This window comes from Anser anser (assembly GCF_964211835.1).
Source record: "Anser anser genome assembly, chromosome: 5".
NCBI classification, from domain to species: Eukaryota; Metazoa; Chordata; class Aves; order Anseriformes; family Anatidae; genus Anser; species Anser anser.
In genome coordinates, this window is record NC_139725.1 from 16,988,608 (window position 1) to 17,010,338 (window position 21,731).

The following is a 21,731-nucleotide window of genomic DNA, read 5'->3' on the forward strand; positions in this document are numbered from 1 at the left end:
AATCTATTTTAACTACAGCACAGGTATTTTGCGTGTAGATGTTAAGAATATATTTCTCATTACCTTCTACAGTAAGGTGCTGTACAGATCAGTTCTTCTGTACAACATACTCGTAGTTTTACAGCACTCTTCTTATCATCTTACCTGAGCTTACTTTCATTGTTGTTGTTGTTGTTGCTGTTAATCTACCCCTTAAGTTACATCCCCCTAATTGAGGTAAATACCATTCCTCAAAACAAATGCTATTCAGATTTCAGTGGTGCAAGGTTACAGTCTAGAAAGTTACTGATCAAAAAAAAAATTTCCTTTGGAACATCAAAACACTTTATTTGTTTTCTTACATTTCTGACAATGGAGCAGCCAATCAACTGCAGGGATTTCACTCAGAGTCTTTAAACAACTTGTGGTTTGGTCTCTAGTCTCTACTTAGGCACTGTTCCCATATTCATCACTTTAATCACCCACTTCAGAAATAATGGAGATAAGCCAAGGGCAAGATGTTGGTCAATCAACTTTAGCTAATGGAGTAATACCAGAAAGACCAGTCATACAATCCAGAATTGTGATGTTAAACCAAGCTGCATAAGCAAAGCTTCTACAGTAAGCTAAAAAAATAAATTCTAAACATCTTGTGGCACAAGTTCACACTATCTTGTGCCAGAGATGCACATTCTTCTCTCCCACTCATACTGTGTGTACTCTACTAAGCTCCAAAGCTTACTGTATTTCAGTGATGCTGAGTATAAGCCATAAACTAGTATCTGGAATCATCTACTGCAAAAAAAAGTTAAATCTGACAGCCTTTCAATGCCAATTTCTTTAATGGATTAGATCACTATATTTTTCTCTGTCTGGAAGGGTTTTTGTAGCAGTACATGTTTAATTGTCAGTAGTTATACAACATCAATTTTGATCAACTCGTTCGAAAAAGTTTATTGGAAACAGGAATATTTATTTCTCTGCAGAACTAAAGTAACTCAGAACAGAGGAAAAAAACATCCTCAGATTTATTCCCTGTTATAACTTTGTATCTTTAAATCTTACAATGACAGGGAAAAAGTCTATAGACTGATGCATCAGCTGCAAAAAGCTGTTACTTGCATTACTGAATGAATAGGCAAAGACAGCTTTAGGACTACCTCTGGATTAGTCAGTACCAAATATAAGCCAGAGTAGCCATACAGCTATTCTGAATCATGCCAGCTTGTTTTGGTCCTATGGAGCAATTATTCTAGCATGCCTAGACTGAGGCAACATGGGCTTCACTCCAGTAAAGGATTTTTTTTCTTTTTTTACAAAAGAGGATTCATAGCTGTTGTTTGAGACATCTTTCCAACTGCCTTGTACCACCTGGAAAACAGCAAAGAAGCTGAGCACTGGGGATAAGAATATTAAAGGCCACTGATATATTCAAAAATCCCATGGGGTTTAGGTACCAAAAGAGACCTCCTTAGCCAACCTGAATGCCAAGGCAAATCAGTGTACAGAATACAAAAAGATAGTAAAAGTTCCTCACCGGCTGAAGGGCTACTAAACAAGCAACTCTGAGCAAGCACTATCTCCCTGTTCTGTGCTTTCATTTGGACTAGAAGAAGGTATAAAGGCAGCCTCAGGCTCCAAGGCACCTTGGTGAAACACATAAAAAAATCCTAACAATGTCATTTACTGCCCACACAGATAAAAACACTAAGGGTAAAACAAGAAGCTAGATTTACCCCCTAAAACGTTTTTCACCAGCACTGCACACAATGTCACTCAGGGTGCATCTGATTCAGTCTTCAGCTCCTGCGGGACTTGACATCTGTCCTCTCTTCTTCTCTTCAGACAATTCTATAATGGCCTTCAGCTCGGCTTCAGAGAACTTTGGGGTCAATGCCACATTGTCATAATCAAATTCTTCATCGAGTAAGAATGGTTGAACATCATCCCCTAGCAGCTGTAATGAACAAAAACAGATGCATAAATAATATTGCTGCAAGTAATGATAAGGAAGCTCAAAATATAAACTTCTAATTAATATTTAATTAAACTATTTCTTCTGACTCCAGCACTCTCAGCTGATTAAGCTGTTTTTAAGTAAAAGAATAAATTCAATTATTCAATTCGACCTAATTTAAGTCATTTAATGTGCCCCATTTGTACTGCACTATATCTGAATGAATATCATTAGCTAATTTTGCTCGAGGCGAGGAATCTAAAAACCTTCCTTGCACACATCTATTACATTTCTGCCACTTGTAGAGCCAGGGCTGTGGGGATATGGGCAAGTTATGTACAGCCATGTTAAATTTCAAAGACAGATTCCATATCCTTAAAATTTGGGCTAATGACACATAAAATGTCAGTGTACAGCTGATACTAATGTAACGTGCTGCCCAGAACACAGTTTCAACAAAGGACAGGAGTGGAATAAGCAAAAAAAATGACATATAATCAATGTTCAGACTCTAATCATTTTCACCATTTCAGAGATACGCAATTTGATGGTTTGGATTTCTTACATAATGAACACAGGGTCTTACTGCGCTTGCTGATATTTGCTCTCCTGACATATTGTACAGTGTTTCTATATTGCTTCTCATAGAAATATCTTAGAGTTAACTCTCTGCCTATAAAATAAAATAATGAAAACAAATAACTATGGCAGGCTGTGTGCTGAAAAGGAACTGCAGGAGGCCACAGCACAAAAGGTTTATGGTAATCATTTACATAAAATGAATTCCACAGCTACACAGGAGACACATCTTCACTGCCCAAACTGTACAGAAATGTTCTCTATCTTTTGAGAAATTAATATAACATATCTAGAAATTTCAACCATGACAGATAGCACACCTCCTCAAGGGCTTTGTGTTTCCAAGAATCAAGTACTCCAGAACCAAATCAGCCAAACATTTAAACACTTATTTTCAAACATCTGACGAATCCTCATTGAAGCATTACAGTTTACTTAATAATGCATCCTTTACATGGATATTTACGAGATATTCACCGCTATGTCTGGTGGGTGCCCTGCTACTGGAAACTTCTCTGACTTGTTATTATATAATAACATATTATTCTCTGTCATTAACTGTGTCACTGCAGCTTCTTATAAAATAAACATATTAACATAATGTTAACAATGTTAACATAAATTTTGTGGGGTACCGTGTCTTCTAAATTGAGCAGTGGCTTTAAAATGCTGAGTGTCCTTCCTTGCATCCAACAAAACAAATAAGCATATTCTGTCTGATTGAACAGGAAATATTTTTCCAGTTTTGTATAATTTTATTAATCACCTACATTGCTTAATGTTCCAGGGACCTGGCTTACATTGGCTTCAGCAGATGCTGGAGCATATTAATCACCCTAGATACAGACCCCTAGACCACAGGCATTTATAAATAAGATAAATGAACTTTGTAGATAAAGTTGGTCTAGGAAAAGGTATTAATTCTATATGCAAACATTACCTTGCTTATGTCCATAGACTATCCCAGGTAAGCCATCATTAACTTTTATAAACAGCACATTCAGGAAATCTTTACATAACACAAAGCCTGCACACCACAAGCTCTCTTTCCCATTAGGGCTATGATCAACTCCTTGACCTCCTCACTATATTTATGGCCAGTTTCATCTTTCCTACAGGCAAAGACTCCTAAAATTCCGTATAGTAAGGGTACTAGCAATTGGGTTTCATTACTACCTTTCTTTCCTTTGAGGAAATACAAAACACTTGTAAAATCTACTGCAACGTACAAATATTTTTCAGTTAGTTTGGTTGTAAAAATATTCACATCTAAAGGTAATTAAGCTAAGAACAGTTTAAGTTACAGTAAACCTTCATAGGGATTCTATAAGAACAAATCTCTTGTAATACTGTTTACGGAGACAGTCATTCGCTGTGCCCTTGTGTTGAACTTTGTGTCTTTCCAATAACTTTTTATGCAGATGCAGAAAAAAAATGGAAAAAATTTTGGTTAGGAAAAAAAAAAAAAACCAAAATGCTAACTGGAAATAGATGCCAAAGTATAACATACCTGCTTTCACTGATACCTATTTTTCTATTACACATTCACTGCACATTTGAAAAGTTTATTCACATTGCATATTTATCTGTGTGCTTCATCTCTCTAATGAGCATTCAAAGCAGTAGGGATTCTTTTCTTCTTCTCTCAGGAAGCTATTCACTTCAACCTTCCATGCAGACAAGCAGTATAAATTTTTTATATTGCAAACTGCAATTTTGATCTATTTCAAAAGGAAGACATTTTGCAATAGAACACTGAATCCTCTGAGCTGATCAAGTTATTATCTTGTTATTTTTGCCTAAGGAGCTGAGAGAAATATGTGAATTTCAGGTGTCTAATTTAACATCTAATTGAAATCTTTTTGAGAGCTCTCTGGGAATAGAATTCTGCTCTATTAGAAAACTGCCAGTTTGCTTAAGATTGCTCCTGTGATTTACTCTCTGAAGTAAGAATCATTTTCATTTACAGTTCCTGCATGTCCAAATTAAGGGAAAAAGAATGCAATATTCATATTAATAACTGAAGTATTTTGCTAGAGGCTGTTCATAATAATTTTGTAAATAAAATACCTTAAAGTTGAGACTTTCAAAAGTCTATTAATAATTGGCAACTGAGTTCTTTTTATTAATCTGTGTGGAGTTACAGTTAACTGAACAGCTTGACTCTCTTCTTCTAAATCCTGTACTTCTGTGTAATTACGGCACACTACAATTCACTTGTTCAAGTTATGTAAAGGATGTGCATACACTCACTGATGATTTCATTGTATACTCAAAAGAAAACTCACCAACTCAATAACTATGAGTAAAAAAAGGGGGAAAGGCATGTATGCCTTTATATCATATAAACTTAGTATGGGTTACTTGGGGAAAAAAAAGGTTTGTCTTAAACTAGGGGCACTGGACTGAAAGTCAATAAATCATGGCCCATTTTCCACTACCGCTTCATCATCCTGGACAAGTCACTCAATCTCTGTGTCTTTACCAGCCTCTGAAAAGATACAACTCTTCCATCTTCCTTCACTTTGTCAAGCCTTTCTTTAGGTTACAAGTTCTTCCTTGTTCTTGTTTCATTTATGCATAGCACTTAGTAGAAACAAACATCAGTTGAGGCCTAGCAGTAGAATCTTAGACCAAAAGAGGTCAATGGAAGCTGCATTTTAGGTTTTAGATGCTGACATTCCACAGTTAAAATGATAAAAAGGGGCACGGTAAATACTTTTTTGAACGCTCAAACTAAAGACTAACAATGGGGAATAGAAGGGTAGAATTCATCTTTCCTAATCCCAGCTATACAAAAAGTAGGCTTCTAGATTAAAGCAGCCAGCCAAAAAAGAACCAGCCTGAGAGTAAGCCTCTGATATCAGACAGAGATATAATATATCTTAGGACAAATGCTGACAGCAAGTGAGATGAATCACTTACTGGAGGTGCTTCTCTCTTCCTCCTGATGACAGGACTAAATTAGACTAAATTCAGAGCTGAAATTAGGTGAGATGAGCCCCACTTTGAATGAATGTGAATAGTAAGTACGTGAAAAATATGCATTCAACTGAAGTTATATGCATGCAGGGGGGAAATAAGAACAAATAAAGAACCTAGACATTAACACATACAGTTAATAAATAAATAAATATAAAACCTGTCTTTTATGAAAGAAAGTATTAAGTAGAAATAAAGAAGAGAATAAATATCCAGGTAGGGGAGGTAAATGTTACGTGATAATGTATTTCAGTCATGGAGGGAATGCTGCTTCCACTGTTTCAATTTGTGGGAGGTCATGTATGGTGCACTGTCTATATTAAAATTTCAGAATATATATATATATAAAAAAATGTCTAAAACCAGGGTAGAAAGAGGAAGCAAAATTGCTGGCCAAATAATTTCTTGTGTCATTGCTGTATCAACAACTTTTGATAGAAGAAACATGTTCAGGGAGAGCTGTCCTTGAATAATTAGCCAAGTTGTGCACTGGGCTTTAACAGAGCTTCTTTTTTACATTAAACCTTCCCTAGCAATACATTCAGAGATGTAAAACTTCCACTGAAGTCCCTCACAAATATGTCCATAGCACAGATATTCTGCTCCTCCATTGCACTCGTTTATTTTTCAAAGAGAAGGGTTTTCCCTTATGCCCTGCAAAAAACAAATAGGCAGCCACATTCTGTTGCCCTTCCCTAACAGATTTGTTTTGATGGACAGGGAACAGTCATTTCAAAGCAGGGATGTCTTCAGGGTAAATCTTTTTCTCTTTCTCAAGTAGTCCTGCCATAAGCAATGCAAGACTTAATTTTCACAGCAATGACAATTTGAAGCACTGAGGGATTTTAAAATAGACCTGTTCAGCCTTGACAGTTCTAAAAATCAGGCCACATTTCTATTATCTAAGTGAAGGCACTAAAACATGTATAATTTAGGGGAAAGACTGCCTTCATTTTGAGTATTGCAGAGTCTGGCACCAGCCAAACAGTTGTGAAAATCCTAAGTATTTGTTCTTGAAAAATGCAGCAACCCTTAACCAATGTAATAGTAGTCAGTTTCCCTTTCAAAACCCAACTTTTCCTCAAACAGAAATGAATTTTGCATGCAGTGGGATCTTCATCTATTTTTCATGAATTATAACTTAAAGAGTCATATGCAATCATTTATGAACACTGCAGGCTGCTACAACTCTCCTTCTTTGATTTTATACAGAAGTTATCAAATGAGCAAACTATAAAACCTCATTCTACGTTTTTTTGTATGCCAATGGATATTTCTCAAGGCAAAAAACTTTGAATTACGTCAATCCTTAGGGAAAAGAGCAAATATTTTTATTCACAGAATGGAAGGTATTAGAGCTTGAAAGGTCATTTTAGAACATTTACTTTTTCCCAAAGCAGACTTGTTCCTTATAGTAAAGAGTTTATTGCAAAGAACCAACTACAATTCAGCTCTGGAAATGAGACACCATACGCCCTGCCACACCATCAATCCTTCCTTGGTCACACATCATTTATAAACTTGGTTTAAGCCTCATGAGACATCAATAAACATATGAAGCTATCAAAACTGCCCACTTTTAGCCAGAAGCTAACTTCGGCTTTTATTACGATGATCAGGCAACGGAAAAAATGTTGTGAAAAATTCTTTTCAATATAAACATCCTGGAAAGTTAATGCTCACAATGACTATTTGGATAGGAAGTTTAATGACTTAAAGTAAGCCTGTGAGCAATCCACACCTTCTGTTCTAGTTTGAAAAGGTCTGAAATTCTGAGGGAAAATGGCAATTCTAAATTAAAACATGTATTGATTGTGTCTGATTAAAAGGCTGAGACTCCATGCCACAAAGCTCTCCATGCCAGACCTAGATGATACAGATCCTCAGCAGCATCTTGCTACTACTCATTTCCAAAAGAACAAATTCCAATTCTGATCACAATATATTCTAAAACCTTTTTCAAATATCATATTAGTGATCATTCACTACCTCATTGCTGCAGAAGATAGTTCCTATATCCAGCTCAATGAGAACTGCACGATGTTTTAAGACCATGCAATCGCTGGAAAATTAAATGGCCCACGTAAGTTATGATTTCTTAAAAGGTCAGGAAGTGCAAGAGTTTGCTTGAATATTTTGCAAATTACACCAATTAAATATTAAAAAGCCCACATACAACTTGGAGTGTTGTAATTTGTCTGCAATTTGAAAACATAGGATTATATAGCAACAGTATGCAAGATAAAGCAGAGCCTTTGTATTAGAGTATTTACCTCAATTCTTAATGTATTTCAGAATTCATTAATTCAAACATTAAAAATGTGATTTGTAAACTCACAGCAGTTCCACACAACCCCTCTGTCCCCGTGTGAATAACATTAGAAGCCAACAGGTTTAAAAAAAAAAAAGAAGTGTTTAAATAAATAAATCTGACCTCATACCTCTTGTGTTTTGCTGTCCAATGGCTGTGGCACCGATAAGGTTCTGAACTTCTGCTGAACAGGCTTATCAAAAGCTGGTGTACAGCAAGTCAGTGTCTGTTCCACCTGTCCTGGAAGAACTAATGACCCTGCTGAATAAAAAATACTCAACTTTATCCTTCTATCAATGTATGTTAACACAATCGTGTGTAAAATCCTGTAGTGCTTAGATACAGACAGAAGCTTGTTAGTCAGTGTGTTGTACTTATTGTTGCATAATATATAATACAGGCAATTATCTTGCAAACAGATGCATGCAGTCCTGAGCTAGAATCTAGATAATAAAATATACTATACTAAGGAAAAATCAAACTTGATTAAACAGATGGCTAGCTCTTCTTTCCTGAGGATGCTGAATTAAAATTCTGGATCTAGATATTCCTAAACTCAGAGAAAACTTGGGACTAGATTTCTCTCTTTCATGAGAAGGAAGGAAGGACCTGAGCAGAAACTTTGGCAATAGGAGTTATGCACGACCAGGATTAAGTCTGGTATTTTCATTGATTACCTGGGCAGCTCATTTCAATTCTCTTTTCCTGGAGTTTCACCCTCTTATACATTGGGCATAAGGAATCTTTGCAATGCATCTGCCTTAACGTGAATCTCCTGAAGCATAAAGTAAAAATACCTGACAGAAGTAATAATATTTCCCACTAGAGTGCCAGATAACTGTTGTCCAAGGATATTTCAGGGATGTTTGTCCCTCCCTGAACTTTCCGGAGGCACCGAAGAGGAATTCTACATATCCAGGATACAGGAACACACAACCTTTTCACATTGGCAGGATTTGGCCCATAGTTCACAAATACACAGATTTCTGAATCACTTTTCCTTTACACACTTAAGCAAAACGTTCATATTGGGAAAAGTAGATTTACTTTCTGTGACAGCTTAGAAGGATATGCCTTAGATTTTCGAAATATCTTTTAACATGCATCAATCTCAGCTCAGCTACAGCACAGATGTGTCCATCTTGTCTCAGTAATGCTTCCACGAAGAATCTTAAGGGAACCATATGTCTTGCAATTTAGTTGAAGGATTACATAAATCAACCTACTATTTTTTCTGCCTGGTACACAAATTCCTTACAACTTTATACTAGATTTTAGTAGCTTGATTTCCTCTTGAAATCTCAGAATAAACTTTGAAAATGTTGCTTGAATGGTACTTAATGCAACCAACAAGAGGGTATATAGGTCCACAGTGAAAACAAGGAAATGACCATTTATCTCTACCTGCATACATTTTCACCACAGCAGTGTGGTCAAGGACCTGTTATCCTCCTGTAAATCTGCATTTCAAAATAATGATTTCCTAGCTATGCCTTAAAAAAATCCATGATCAAATATTTCATTTAGCTTTTCTCTTGACAACTTTATTTCAAGGCCTATCTACTTTGGGTTTGTAAAGTAGAATGTACTTATTAAAGATCTGAATTTACTCCTTTGGGTATCTCATTTCCTGGATTTTTGTGTTTTGGTTTATGATTCACATATAAATGGTTACAATTTTCATGCCTACACTCTTGGTTGCTTGTATCTACCTCTAGTCATCTACGTGCTTTCAGTCCTTATTCTCAGCATAGCGTTTGATCTTATTCTGCATCAGTCATATAGGACAGCTTTCTGAAAAAAACTATGCAGTCCACAGGACTATATGCTACGGTTTCACATGTTCTGCAACTGCTTTTTTCATTCCCTTATAACTGGTGTCAAAACAGGACAGAAGGAAGATGTGAATGCTCATTAAAAGGCAATGGCATCTTCTGCTATTGTTTCAAACTTGCAGCCTAAATATATACCCTCACTGAAGAGAGGAAAGCCTGGACATCAAGAGGTTTGTATCATCTCCTGATATAAAAACTGCACTTATTTCTGTACTAAGAGCAGTTTTTCCCCCACAACGGACCAATCTGTGGAGAAAAGATGAGGAGGAAGCACTGTTATGTAATCACCTGGCAATGGCTCAAAAAGACAACTCTTAAAAATTGGGACAACAGAAGGAAATTTATTTTTGCTTTTAGCAAGAAGTGCTTGTCATACTCAGAATGTCAATTCCAATTTTTTAAGGCTCGTTAGTAATGCAAACAACGTTTGAAATTTCCTTCAATCACCCCATAAGAATGTGGTAATCAAACTTGGTTTGCCAGTAGACAAGCCAGAAATGAGCTTTGTCTCTCTATCCTGGCTGCATGACAGCATATGAAAGTCTAATCGGTAAATGCTGCTTTCCCTGATAATGTTTAATCAAGAAACTCCTTCAGAGAGAAAAAACAGGGAGTTTTGACAGTCCTTCTCAGTGGGAGCTCCCAAAGGAACTGTAGGCTATTGTAAGTTCTAGCCAGTACCTCACAGCTGGGTTAAGCTGATGCTACAGCAGTAGTGGATGATGATCCTAATTAAGCTGCTAATTATGTTCTCTGTGGAGGTGATTAATTAGCAACAGGAATGCCTTGAATACTGCCAATGACACCATATATAGAGATAATTGAGCAGGCATGATATCAAGAATCTGAGAAGAGATCTTGAAATGCACCTTCCCTCATACCAGGAAGAACCAACTTCCTGGATGATGTGGCAATGAACTTCTACAGTTTTACTCGCGTCCTGCATAGTGCAGTGGAACAGATTAGGAAACCGAGTAATTCTTTAGTTCTTTTTTTTCACGTGATAGACCCACAGAATGTGACTACTAAATTTGTGAACACCACTAAATTGTTTTGTTGCTGTCCGTTTTGTACCATTGACATTAATCATAAATAGAGAAACAAAGAATTTGATGTCATAAATTGGATGTGAACCCTCTGGAGTGAAGAAGTTTGAAGTCTTATCTTTACAATTACCGAGCCAACTGATGCACAGCTCTAGATAGGCTAAGACAGGCTTTACCATACTTTCAGACACTACATTTGACAAAAATTCTGTTGATGGGGAGATGAGGAAGGTAGCAGTAACGAAAAATATTAAAAGCTAAATTTTGCTCTCTCTGTTTCTTGGGCTTCAGACTGCTAGCCCCAAAGAGCTGTCTCGTGTGAAATCATCTTAAGGCAATGTTAAATGGGTTGCAGAGACTGGAGGAGAAAAAAAGCAACAGATTCTTAGGTTTGGTGGAGCCCCATACTTGATAAAAATCTACAGAACTCTGAATCCTGTTCCCCAAGCTGGATTTTTCTGGATGTAAAAATAGGCTCTAAATATATCTGGGAAGGCACAGATTATGGAAAACAATATATTGATATGATTTGCTTAAAGGACTGCTTATTTAAATAATCAAATTGTTATGCTTGCCCTCAAATTCAAATTGACTGAGTCACTCAGTTTCTCCTTAACTTCTGTGGGGCTATGGAAAATTGGTACCTTGAAAAGACAAGTTTTCATCTATCAGTGTTCTAAGCCTGATGAGACTCCAATATCCTTGCTTATGCATCCTCACTCATGCATTTAATTAGTCCTATTTTAATATTCTCCTGTATTTAAAAAAGACCACACTCAAGGTCCCTAGCCATGCTTCTACATATTTTGTATTTTATACAAGTATTACCTACTATTACCTAAGTATCCTTTCAGCCCTACAGCAAGTGATTTGTCTCCAGTCCTGGAAAGGAATTCTGTTGCCAAAGCACAGGTACTAGGCATTCTCCAACTGTCCCTGGAGAAAGCCTGATCATTTCTATTGTTGCCTTAAGCCACTTACAATTATAGATTAAATTCAATGAGAAAAAGCAATTAAACAGTCCACCATACGCATACTGTCTCTACACTATGGGTTAAAGCTATGGTTTAGGGCAGCAATTTTACTTTGCCAATCAAGGTTTACTGAGCCAAAGACACATAATGAAAAAGCACTGCCTTGGTTTCAGGCTTGCAGCCCAGTGCTGTCTAATGAAAACAGCTACAACAAATTTTCATAGTGGCCAAATCTATGGGCTGCTTTTTCCATAAGAAGCAGCTGTGTTCTCACCTCAAAAGATACTGGACATAGGAAAATTAAAAAGAAGACCACTGCTAGAATGATTCTCCCAGATCATCCTCCAAAAAGCACTGGTTTAGATGGGATGTTTTAACACCTATTTTCTACCATGATTTTCACACCTTCAGCTTTGAATCATTTCCCCTTAAGTGTGACTATCTATTGTATGAAGGTACAGTGGATAGCTAAGTGGTCTGCCCTTAAAGCTACATGAAGTACAGAGATACTGAACAGCTGCCAATAACAAGTAGAGATAAAAGCTTGTTGTAATTGTACTGGCAAGGTGTATTTTTCACTGGGTATCCTAGGTTGTTGTGCCAATATGAGCTCTATCATTTGGCATGCAAGTGGCAGCATTTAAAGAGGCCAGCAACAGCATGCCTTTCAAATTTGTGCCATACTTTGCCTCACTTAAAACTAATTGGAACCCTTCACCAGTAATCCTTTATTAAGGTGGCCATTAGCAATATTATGTTACTTCACTATGGCAAACAAGTGAAGTATCAGTATCAGTATCAGTATGAAGTAGCAGTATCAGTTTGTATTTTAATTTGCATGTTGTTGCTATGCTTTCTATAAGAATAAGAATATACATCTCTTTACAATGAAGCCTATCAAGTGGATTTTAACATAAAAGGGAACTATCCAACGATGAGGCCTGTTTTCTGCACACTGACTTAGGAGTCAACGGGGTTGTTTTTTTCTTGACTGAACAGCTGTCTCCATTGAAGCCCTGTGCAAGATCCAGGCTGCGGGTTTCCCAGGTAGAAGTCAGGTTGCTGTTTACTTTCTTTACACAGCAAAGAAGGAATAATTAGCTGCTGGCCACGCAGTGTTTCAATGTTATAAAATACAATCTAAATGCTTCATGTTGTTACTGAGAGCTGTTGATTGCTTAGGGGTTGATGTGGCCTCTTTCTGCACTGAAGGGGTGTGTGCAGAGAGTGCTGTCTCATGGGAGAAGCTGAGGACAGCAGATATTGAAAGCCAAATCAAATGTCACATAAAAAACTACTAATTAGCACACTGATAATCTACAGTAGAGATGGTATAACGTGATGTTTATTATTTTTGATAATTACCAATAAAAGCAGTAACAAAAACTTTCCTGCTGTGGTTTGCACAAAGTGATGTTCAAACAGTACAAGCAGATGATCGTTTTTGTAATTCTCATCTTGTTCAAATGCAGTCTGTATAACTAGGTGTTTCTGGATGTATGCGATTAGCGTTTACCCTCGCACACACACAGAAATGACTTAAAAGCCTGTAGAGAGGCTAGGTCTGACATGGTCCAGAAAGTGGCAGCTACCCCTACGCTCTGCCACAACTCTTCCTTCCTCACTGCCCTGCCTGGTATTTTAGTGCTGGGCTTATTTCTCATCATCCGATTTGGGGGCTGTTTTGAGCTAGAGATATTTAACAATACTTCCACCAAACCAGATACTGAAAAGCCTCTTTGCATCAACGAAATGTGAGTTTAGGCTCCCACTAGTGAGCCCCAGTTTTTAAGATAGTATCACAATATAAGACAAACACAGAACAGTGTCCTAACAAAGGGAAAAACGGGCACACAAACACTGCACCAAAAAGAAATCTTCAATTCCCAGATCTGATGCAGAACAGCTATCTTACTCCCTCCTTTCTGAATGCCCAGTCTAGGTGGAAGAACATTTGCTGTAAATAAACTTGACTTAGGGGGGTCTATTGTTTTCTTCTGAGTTACAACCAAGCTCAATATTCATCAGCTGGAAGTCTGTAAGCCCTCTGGACTTCATAAGGATTCTGCACATACAGAGAGAAAAGACTAATCAAAGAGTTAATGGATTAGACAGACTAATTAAATGGCAGTAACTAAGGACCAAAACAGTGCTCTGTCACAGCTTCTTGCAGTGACCTTAGGCAAATCCCTTAATCTGTGTGGCTTGGTTTCTTTGTGCAGTCACAGATCCAGATGAGGAAAATAAATTTAATCACCAAAAGGTCTTCTGGTGGTAATAAAAACCACACAAACACCTATAATAGACAAATACCTACAAACACTAGATTTTTTATTTACTTTTTAGAAGCAGGAGAGTTAAAATCATTATAGGCATAATGGAGCAGTTCAACACTATGTGAAATGCTCATAATTGGAATGCTAAAGGAAGTTCAATGTGCTTTCCAGGTAAGTCTCATTTATTATAAGCTGAGGACGAAATCACTATAGTGAGTAGGTACAACATTTTCATTTTATAGAACTCTCTCAGCACCCAATTTACTTTTTGGGTTACACTTTGTAATTAAAATAATTTCAGTACAAACAGAAGTGTGGAAAAATGTAGAAAAGTTGCTAGCAAAAAGTTGAGAAACGTTGAAAAAAATCACTGCTCACCAGAACATGGTATAATAAATAAACTTTGTAACTTATTATTTCATTAACTGTTAAATTGAGGAAATAAGTAGTTCCATTCTGGGAGTATGGGCAATTGGGGTAATTTTCTAGCAATGGAAGAACTGAGGAAGAAAATCATTCTTAGAGGAGAAATGGTTCTGTTAAACAGTGTTTCAGAGTCACTAAAAAGAAAGGAATATCCATATACTTCAATCCAAAGACAGACAATCTTTGTGAATATGAAGGGGGAAAAAACGTACCACTGCATGTCTCTTCATCTGTGTCTATGTCTAAGTACTTGTTCACCTGCAGTAAAAACACAAAATTGGAAAAATAGATTAAAATGTATTAATTCCATTCTTTTCAATACAATTTAGAGAAAAGCAAAGAAAAGCATTAAATTTCCTCCTTCATCACCTCCCTTCTCCCCTGCATTTTTCTAGGAAAGCATGTGATTATTTTTTTGAAATGCAAAACCCAAAGGAAATATTTTCAAGTGTAGAGAAAGAATTTCTACTGTAGTTGTTGCATACCAACTACGGTGAAGAGAAAGCTCAAGCTGAACAGCAACTTCTTCAGGAATTTGGTGGGAAGCTGAAGAAGTAAAGTTGTCATATAAAAATCTACATAAATTACTCTGCAGCTTTGCAAAGACACTACATATTACACAGACACAGCACATGCTGCAAGCAAAGGAGAGATGGATCTTCCTATTTTGATACTAATGGTGATCTGAATGGAAAATTTAAAAAGCTAAGAATTATGACATTTTTGATATTTCATCTGGGACGTTTCACTACTGCTTTTACCAGGCTGATGTCCCTTGAAAAATGGTCTAAACTATGTAACATACCACAAGAAGAGTTGCTTCTTATTTCAGGTAACACTCTGAATAAATGCATGGGGTGAGTGTCAAAAGACTTTCCCAGCCTATGTGTAAATGGAAGATTTACTATATGCATTGAGTAGTTTTCTGCGTTTCTATGCAGAAATAAGAGATGTTCTTAGTTCATTTTTTCCAAACTGATTTTACACTATCATCTTGTTCAACCTTTACATTTTAATAGTACATACTCGCTAAAACTTGGAAAAAGATTTGGATGATGATGCTCTCATTCCTTTTTCTCATAGGCATGAAAGAAATACGCTGACAAATTGCAAATACTTTGTAAATGCATAAAGCAAAATTTTCAGTCACCTTCTACTCATAATCCCCACCTTGAAGAAAATCAAAGAAAACCTCACCTTCGCTCTTTCAGATAGACCAAGATCATTTCCATCAGAGCCACCAGCTTTCCAGTTCTCATTCACGACTGTCTGTAGATAGACATGTAGAAATATTCACATGCATGAAACAGAATCAAAATCACAGTCAAAGCTCCTACTGATTTACACAAACAGATCCTTTATGGTGCATTTCAATTTTTATAAAGATTGAATGCAATGCTGCTGAAAATAGAACATATGTAGGTAATCCTCTGAAATCCTACACAGGATCACTGATTCAATTGTAGCAAGAGTATAAGTAATCATAACAGGCCTAAAAAGCAGCATTTAGAACAGAAGCATTGTTTTCAATGTATTTTTTTCCCTTCTTTCCTCAGGGCAGGTTTAAAGGTTACCGTGGCCAACTTACTGCATTGAAGTCTCCTCCCATTACTATTATAGCTGCTTTTCTAATGCATTCTATTATTACCATATTTATTTCTGAAACCACTAATGTGACAAAAACATGAAGTCATGGCTGAAACTTTCTTTTTGTAGCAACAAAAGACAAATATTAAGATGTTCTATTACATAAAGGATAACAGAAGCTGCACATTGCTTTATGGGGCAGCATAAAGCATAAGCCAATTCGAAGTGGCTAAGGAAAGAGACCCAAAGGCTGTCTATCCCAACGAGGCAACCATATTCTTCATAAGAAAAATGACAAAAAAAGATTTTTGTCATTATTGTTATATAATCAACTGACAGAATGTGATTGTTTTTAAAGCCTTACTTGATTCTACCTCAAAGGCATGTGTTAGTAGGGAGGAAAACAACAGCTTTTTCTCTTTGACTGAGGCCTGGCAGCCCCATCATCTGAAGTCATTTGAGTGTGCTGCTCTGTGTATTGCACAAAATGACCTGCTACTTCTTTTTTAATAAGAACCTTAACGAAGATAGTTTTTTTTCTGTTTGTTGGTGGGTTTTTTTTGTGTGTGAGTTTTTTTGGGGGGGGTTGTTGTTGTTTGTTGTTGTTGTTTTTGTTGTTTTTTTCTTCTTTGTTTGCTTGTTTTATTACAGGCAAGATCACAGCTTTATTATTTGTTATTCAGGCAAGAGGGTAGTTCTTAACAAGTGGACTCAGATTTCCATCTTGCTCTCTCCAGATCATGCCTGTGGTTTTCCTCTCCCTACACATTCAATCCCTAATCTCATAGGTTTCAGAAGATTAAAAAGAACTCTGGTTTGCCAACTGTTTTCTTCAGGTAGCTGAAACAATCTAGCTTCAGTAACACAGGATTCAATACTTGCTAAAATCCTCCAACAAAGCAAATCTGTGCATGCTGGCATTCATACTCTCAAGCCTTTTTCCTTTCTGCCAACCCCTACCATTAACCGCAGTCTTCAGTGAAAACCTAACAATGGTCTTTGCAGGGCTCCTTATTTATTAGTCAGATTATGGGGGCTCTGCAAATGCCACTGCCAAATGTGATCCCTGCAGGTGCCTCTGTAAGCATTATACACTTGGGTAGTATTTTAAATATTTACCTCAGATGGGATAATACCATTAGCCTCTAACATTTAGACAGTATATCTCCCCCCACACCTTTTTTTTTCTTTAATCTTCTTGAATGTGATGCTTGCCCGCATGGACAAATGTGAATTCATTACCTCATTCTCATTTGGCGTCTGTGATGGGAGGCGCACTGATATTACTTTGCTTCGTCCAGGTGAGCCACCCTGTTTATCTCCGTTCGAGAACTCAGAAGTAGAAGATGTTTTTCTTAAAGAATTTTTACATCCTTGAATCGTCTTCCCCTCTTCCTCTGCAAGGAGAATCACACCACTTCAGATAACACAATACACCATCCAAGACAAAGAAAAACATGAATTTCATTAGACCTAATACTGACTTCTTTTACATATCCATTTCTCTTCTCATGCTCAGAGCCTCCATGAGCATGATATACATCTATTTTGCAATCTTTATCATAAAGCTGAATACGAAGTTTGAACTTCCAGTGCACAGAGTATGACCTATTCCTTGATACTGAAAAATTCTTTATCTCAAAAGTTTATGCAATATATAGAAAACTTGATATACCATCACATACCTAACTGATGGATTACTTTCTTATCAAGCAGGAGAAAATACTTTGTTTTTTTATCATAGTGCAATGATGATCTGGCCCCCCAAAAAATATGTATTTTCTACCTCAATATCTTGGTATCACCAAGACTTACAAACAGCCATATGCCAGTGATATTTAGTTGTCAGAAGTTTAGGTCTTGCGATTAAAGATTAAATACTGGTGTTCAAGTAGGATCAGTTCCCTTAGAGGATTCCTCTGGCCTTCAAAGAGGGACTGGAAAAACAGTCCCTCAGAATTACGACATGGCTAGGCCATCATCAAACAAAAACTCAACAGTACAGATTTAGCTAAGAGCTGATCAGAGATCGAGACAAGTATGTGCACAGAAGTTTGGATTTCCAAACTCATGCTGAACAGTTGTTTTCCGACAAAATAGAAAAAAAAATGGAGAAAAAAAAAAAAAACTAATCATGGCCAAGATAGAACTGCCTTTTTATTAAAAAAAAAAAAATCCATTATCAAGTATGGAGCAGCTATAGTACAATAAATGCAAGTGAACTTCACACTACGTGTTCTTAATGAAAAATAAATGCTGATTTTAACTGCGTTTCTTGGGTTTAGCTTGAAAAATCTACTTTATAACAATAAGAAACACTGCAGTGCATTTCTAAAGCATAATTATACATTACAGGCATTAAAGGAATTCTTGCGGAGAGTCTTAATGATGCCCTTGGGGTTAGTACATTCAGCAGTCCACTTTCCCAAAGACTTATTAATCCCCATGGACAGCTCTGTGCCACAGTTACTATGACTCACAGAAAGGGCTGGCATTCTGGACATAACCTGAAGTCCACACTCACAAAAGTCAAGGTTTATAAAAAGTAAATTGCACTAGATCGGAACAGCCTAGCAAACAGTTTTCTTCTCTCAGACCACAGATGGATCCTCTGAATAATTCCTAAATCCCAGGTCCCTTGATAAGACATCTGGCTTATCTTTGCTTTTTTAGCAAGCACTTTCCTAAAAAAAATATTTGGGAACAGCACTACATATGCGCAATGTCTTCTTCCTATATGCTCTCTTTTTCAAGCCATGGAAATGAAGCTGTATTCCATCCAAAACCCTCTTTTAAACTGTTGACAGGTAAAGCGATCATCCACTAATTGAAGATGTTCTTATTGTCACCCTACTTTATAGGAAGAACTAGAAGAGTTGCTCAAAAAGTTTCAAACTTCTGTTATTACAGAGGTAAACAGGATCAACCTCCTGTTTCATACTAAGAACTGAGAAGTTTTATATTAAAGACTGACAAGACACAGAAGGATATTCATGTCTTCATGCAGCCAAATGTGTGCAGCCCTACAGTGCAACTAGCAATAGGGGTTGAGGGGCCAGTATCCTCACTGTGCACATTTAGGGGGCCTTCACTACGAAATCTGGAAGAAAGCGCCTGGAAGCCATATACATTTCTCATCACAATCAAGACAGAGACAAAAGGAATCATCAATGTGAATGATCAGCATCATAACTCATACACCGATAAGCTCTGAATAAGCGTAAGATTCCTGCACAAACCAGTGCCTATCATGGGTGCCACTGTGGTCATTCTTCTGGGCTACAATCAGACCCACCTTCTCCAAAGTGTAGACTCTGAATACTCCAAACAGAAGAATATCACTTAACGTCAGAAGGCATATGACACATAGTTGAGCAGTTATGATTAGACAGTACACATGAGCCCACTAATTTATTTTATTACATTATATATTTTCTGGATAGCTGAGCTACTGTCACAGATAAAAGACTGATAGATTAAGTGAGCTAACAAGAAATCAAGAGCATTCACAGTATTTCTGTGCCACTCACTCACCCGAGACTACAGCCAGAAGCACTATATCCCTTTTCTAAAGAGATTAGTCATAAGCGGCTGTCAGAAACTTTTGGCTAAGACCTTTGCAGCACTGTTGGGTTAGATAACATAAAACATTATATTTGATGAAACGTTCACAACTGCAATTTGATACTAGAAAATTTACAAGGAAAGCATCTGAGCAGCACAAAGCAGTTGTGAAACGCATGCTGCAGACAGACTGCCAGCCATGCAACCCTATGCATGATGAGCCTGTGCCACATAAACAGGTGGGAGGTAGGTGAACCAAAACTTATGCTGCAAACGCAGCCCCCGGGGCCAGTGAGGCCCACCCTTCAGGTGTCTGAAGTAAGCACTGATACCTGCAGTTTCTCATCCTGCATCATGTAACCGGCTCTCTTGAGGTCTTAACAGTTCTGATCTCAAAGAAGTATTAAAAAGAACACAAATTATACTAAATCGAAAGAAACTGCAACTTGCAGAGAAATCTCACAGCTTTATTCCTTTGACGGTGTTCTCCATTCCAACCCTTTCTGTCCCTACTTTTGCAAGAGAATGGGAAGGAGAAGGGGTCAGATGTAAACCAGCAAAAGGCTCGCTCAGCCTACCCCCGGCCAAGTGATAATTGACTCATTAGGCACAGTCACAGTTCGCAACCTGTCAAGACTTGCACGTACAAAAATGGCCTTTACCATATGTGACAACATAAATAAATAAATAAGGGTACAAGCACAATAAAAAGTAGCAGAAGAAGGTGGAAATGACGGAAAGATTCATATATTCACTCCACAGTTTTTCAGTTTTACTTTTTAGAAATTCCACTGACACTACCTTCACAATGAAATAACAAGCAAGCTTAGGTCTCTAGAAAAGTAAATCTCAGTCTCTCAAGAGTAATATCCATCATTACTGAGTGTCACTGAAAGGTATGTTGCAGACTTCAGAAACATTTCTATCAGAGAGTATATCCAGCTTGATACATCCTTTCTGGCCAGCTATCTATCCTTTCTATTGCCTAAAATTCTCTTTGTCTTCCAATTTGGAAAGGAACCTTTTGAAAACATCCAGTGATCACCCATATATTTCAAACAGTGGGGTCACTTATCACGAAGCCAGAGAAGAGAGCTATCAGGAGTTATCAGGAAAAACTTCCTGTCAGTAAAATCTATTAGATGAAATAGGAGCCCCAGAAGAATGACAGAAACCCCATGGTTTAAAACATTTCATAGCAAGACCAGACATGGCAATCAATAATATGCTGTAGAATACCTGGCCTGGGATAACATAATGGACAAAACAATAGCAGCTACCAGGTATTTCCCTCCTCCTTCAATTCAATGAATGAATTCCAAAAATGTTTATAAAAATTGGCTGAGAATAAGGCCCTTTTTAACTATAAAAAAAAAATGAATACAACAAAGCTACTATTGTAAGTTCCAATTTACTTCTTGTCCTTAAAACACTGGACAGAGGGCCAGCAAAAGGCCTGTGAATCCCTTAAAGCCTTTCCAAATTATGCTTTGATGGAACACCTGGGATTCAAATAACACAGCGGCTTTGTGCAGGGCTCCTGAACAAAAAGTAATTTTACTCACAGAAGCATGGTAACTGAGTACAAGAGGTACATGGTACAGAGGTACAGAGGCATGGTAGAGAGGTCAAGAGCACGAGTTTCAATTTCATTTATTATCTCAAACACATCAGCAAACTGCTTCATTTAAAAGCATGAACAAACCCTGTCACTGAAATGCTTCCATAAAATACCACTTCGGGATGTTCAACAGATGGAGACAGAGTAGGAGAACCTGGATTTACCTATTTGCAGCTATGTACACTGTTATATTGCTGAGATAATTTACCCTAAATGCCAAGCCATAAGAAAAAAAAACAGATTTAAAACCTGAAAATCCAATTTGTTGGGAGGATAAGTTTTAAAGCTTTCTATTTTCTTTCTTTTCTTTTTCTTTAATAATTCATCCAAACCAGCCCCCAGATATAATTCTGCAGTACCTCAATCTAAATTTGCAGCCTCCCCCTGCTTATGTAGTGCACACTGAGAACAGAACTTGGTGTTTTCAGTTACTTAACCAAGAAAATCTGCTCTGATTTACATTCTTGAGCTATCTTCCTGTTCCCATGTATTTAAAGGCATAAATCGCTGTAAATCAATGCAGAGTTTGCCCAACTTTTCATGACAAACAAAAAGCCCAATTACCCCACACAGTACACAGCAGGAGGATTTCGG

At 37.2% G+C, this 21,731-nt stretch overlaps 1 protein-coding gene across 9 annotated transcripts in view; it reads right to left on the reverse strand.

The window, feature by feature from the left end:
- Positions 1-306: 306 nt before the first annotated feature.
- The window catches only part of IFTAP (intraflagellar transport associated protein), a 39,187-nt gene continuing 17,762 nt past the window's right edge, over positions 307-21,731 (reverse strand). For 5 of the 9 annotated variants that reach the window (XM_083836622.1, XM_083836621.1, XM_083836618.1 and 2 more), the window contains 5 exons: positions 17,195-17,349; positions 15,563-15,634; positions 14,578-14,623; positions 7,939-8,069; positions 307-1,936 (listed from right to left, as the gene is read on the reverse strand). In XM_083836622.1, coding sequence (XP_083692748.1) covers positions 1,772-1,936; positions 7,939-8,069; positions 14,578-14,623; positions 15,563-15,634; positions 17,195-17,349 — 569 coding nt within the window. In that variant the 3' untranslated portion in view covers positions 307-1,771. The remainder of the gene's footprint in view (positions 1,937-7,938; positions 8,070-14,577; positions 14,624-15,562; positions 15,635-17,194; positions 17,350-21,731) is intronic. The other 4 variants (XM_083836626.1, XM_083836623.1, XM_083836624.1 and 1 more) reach the window with 1 other exon arrangement.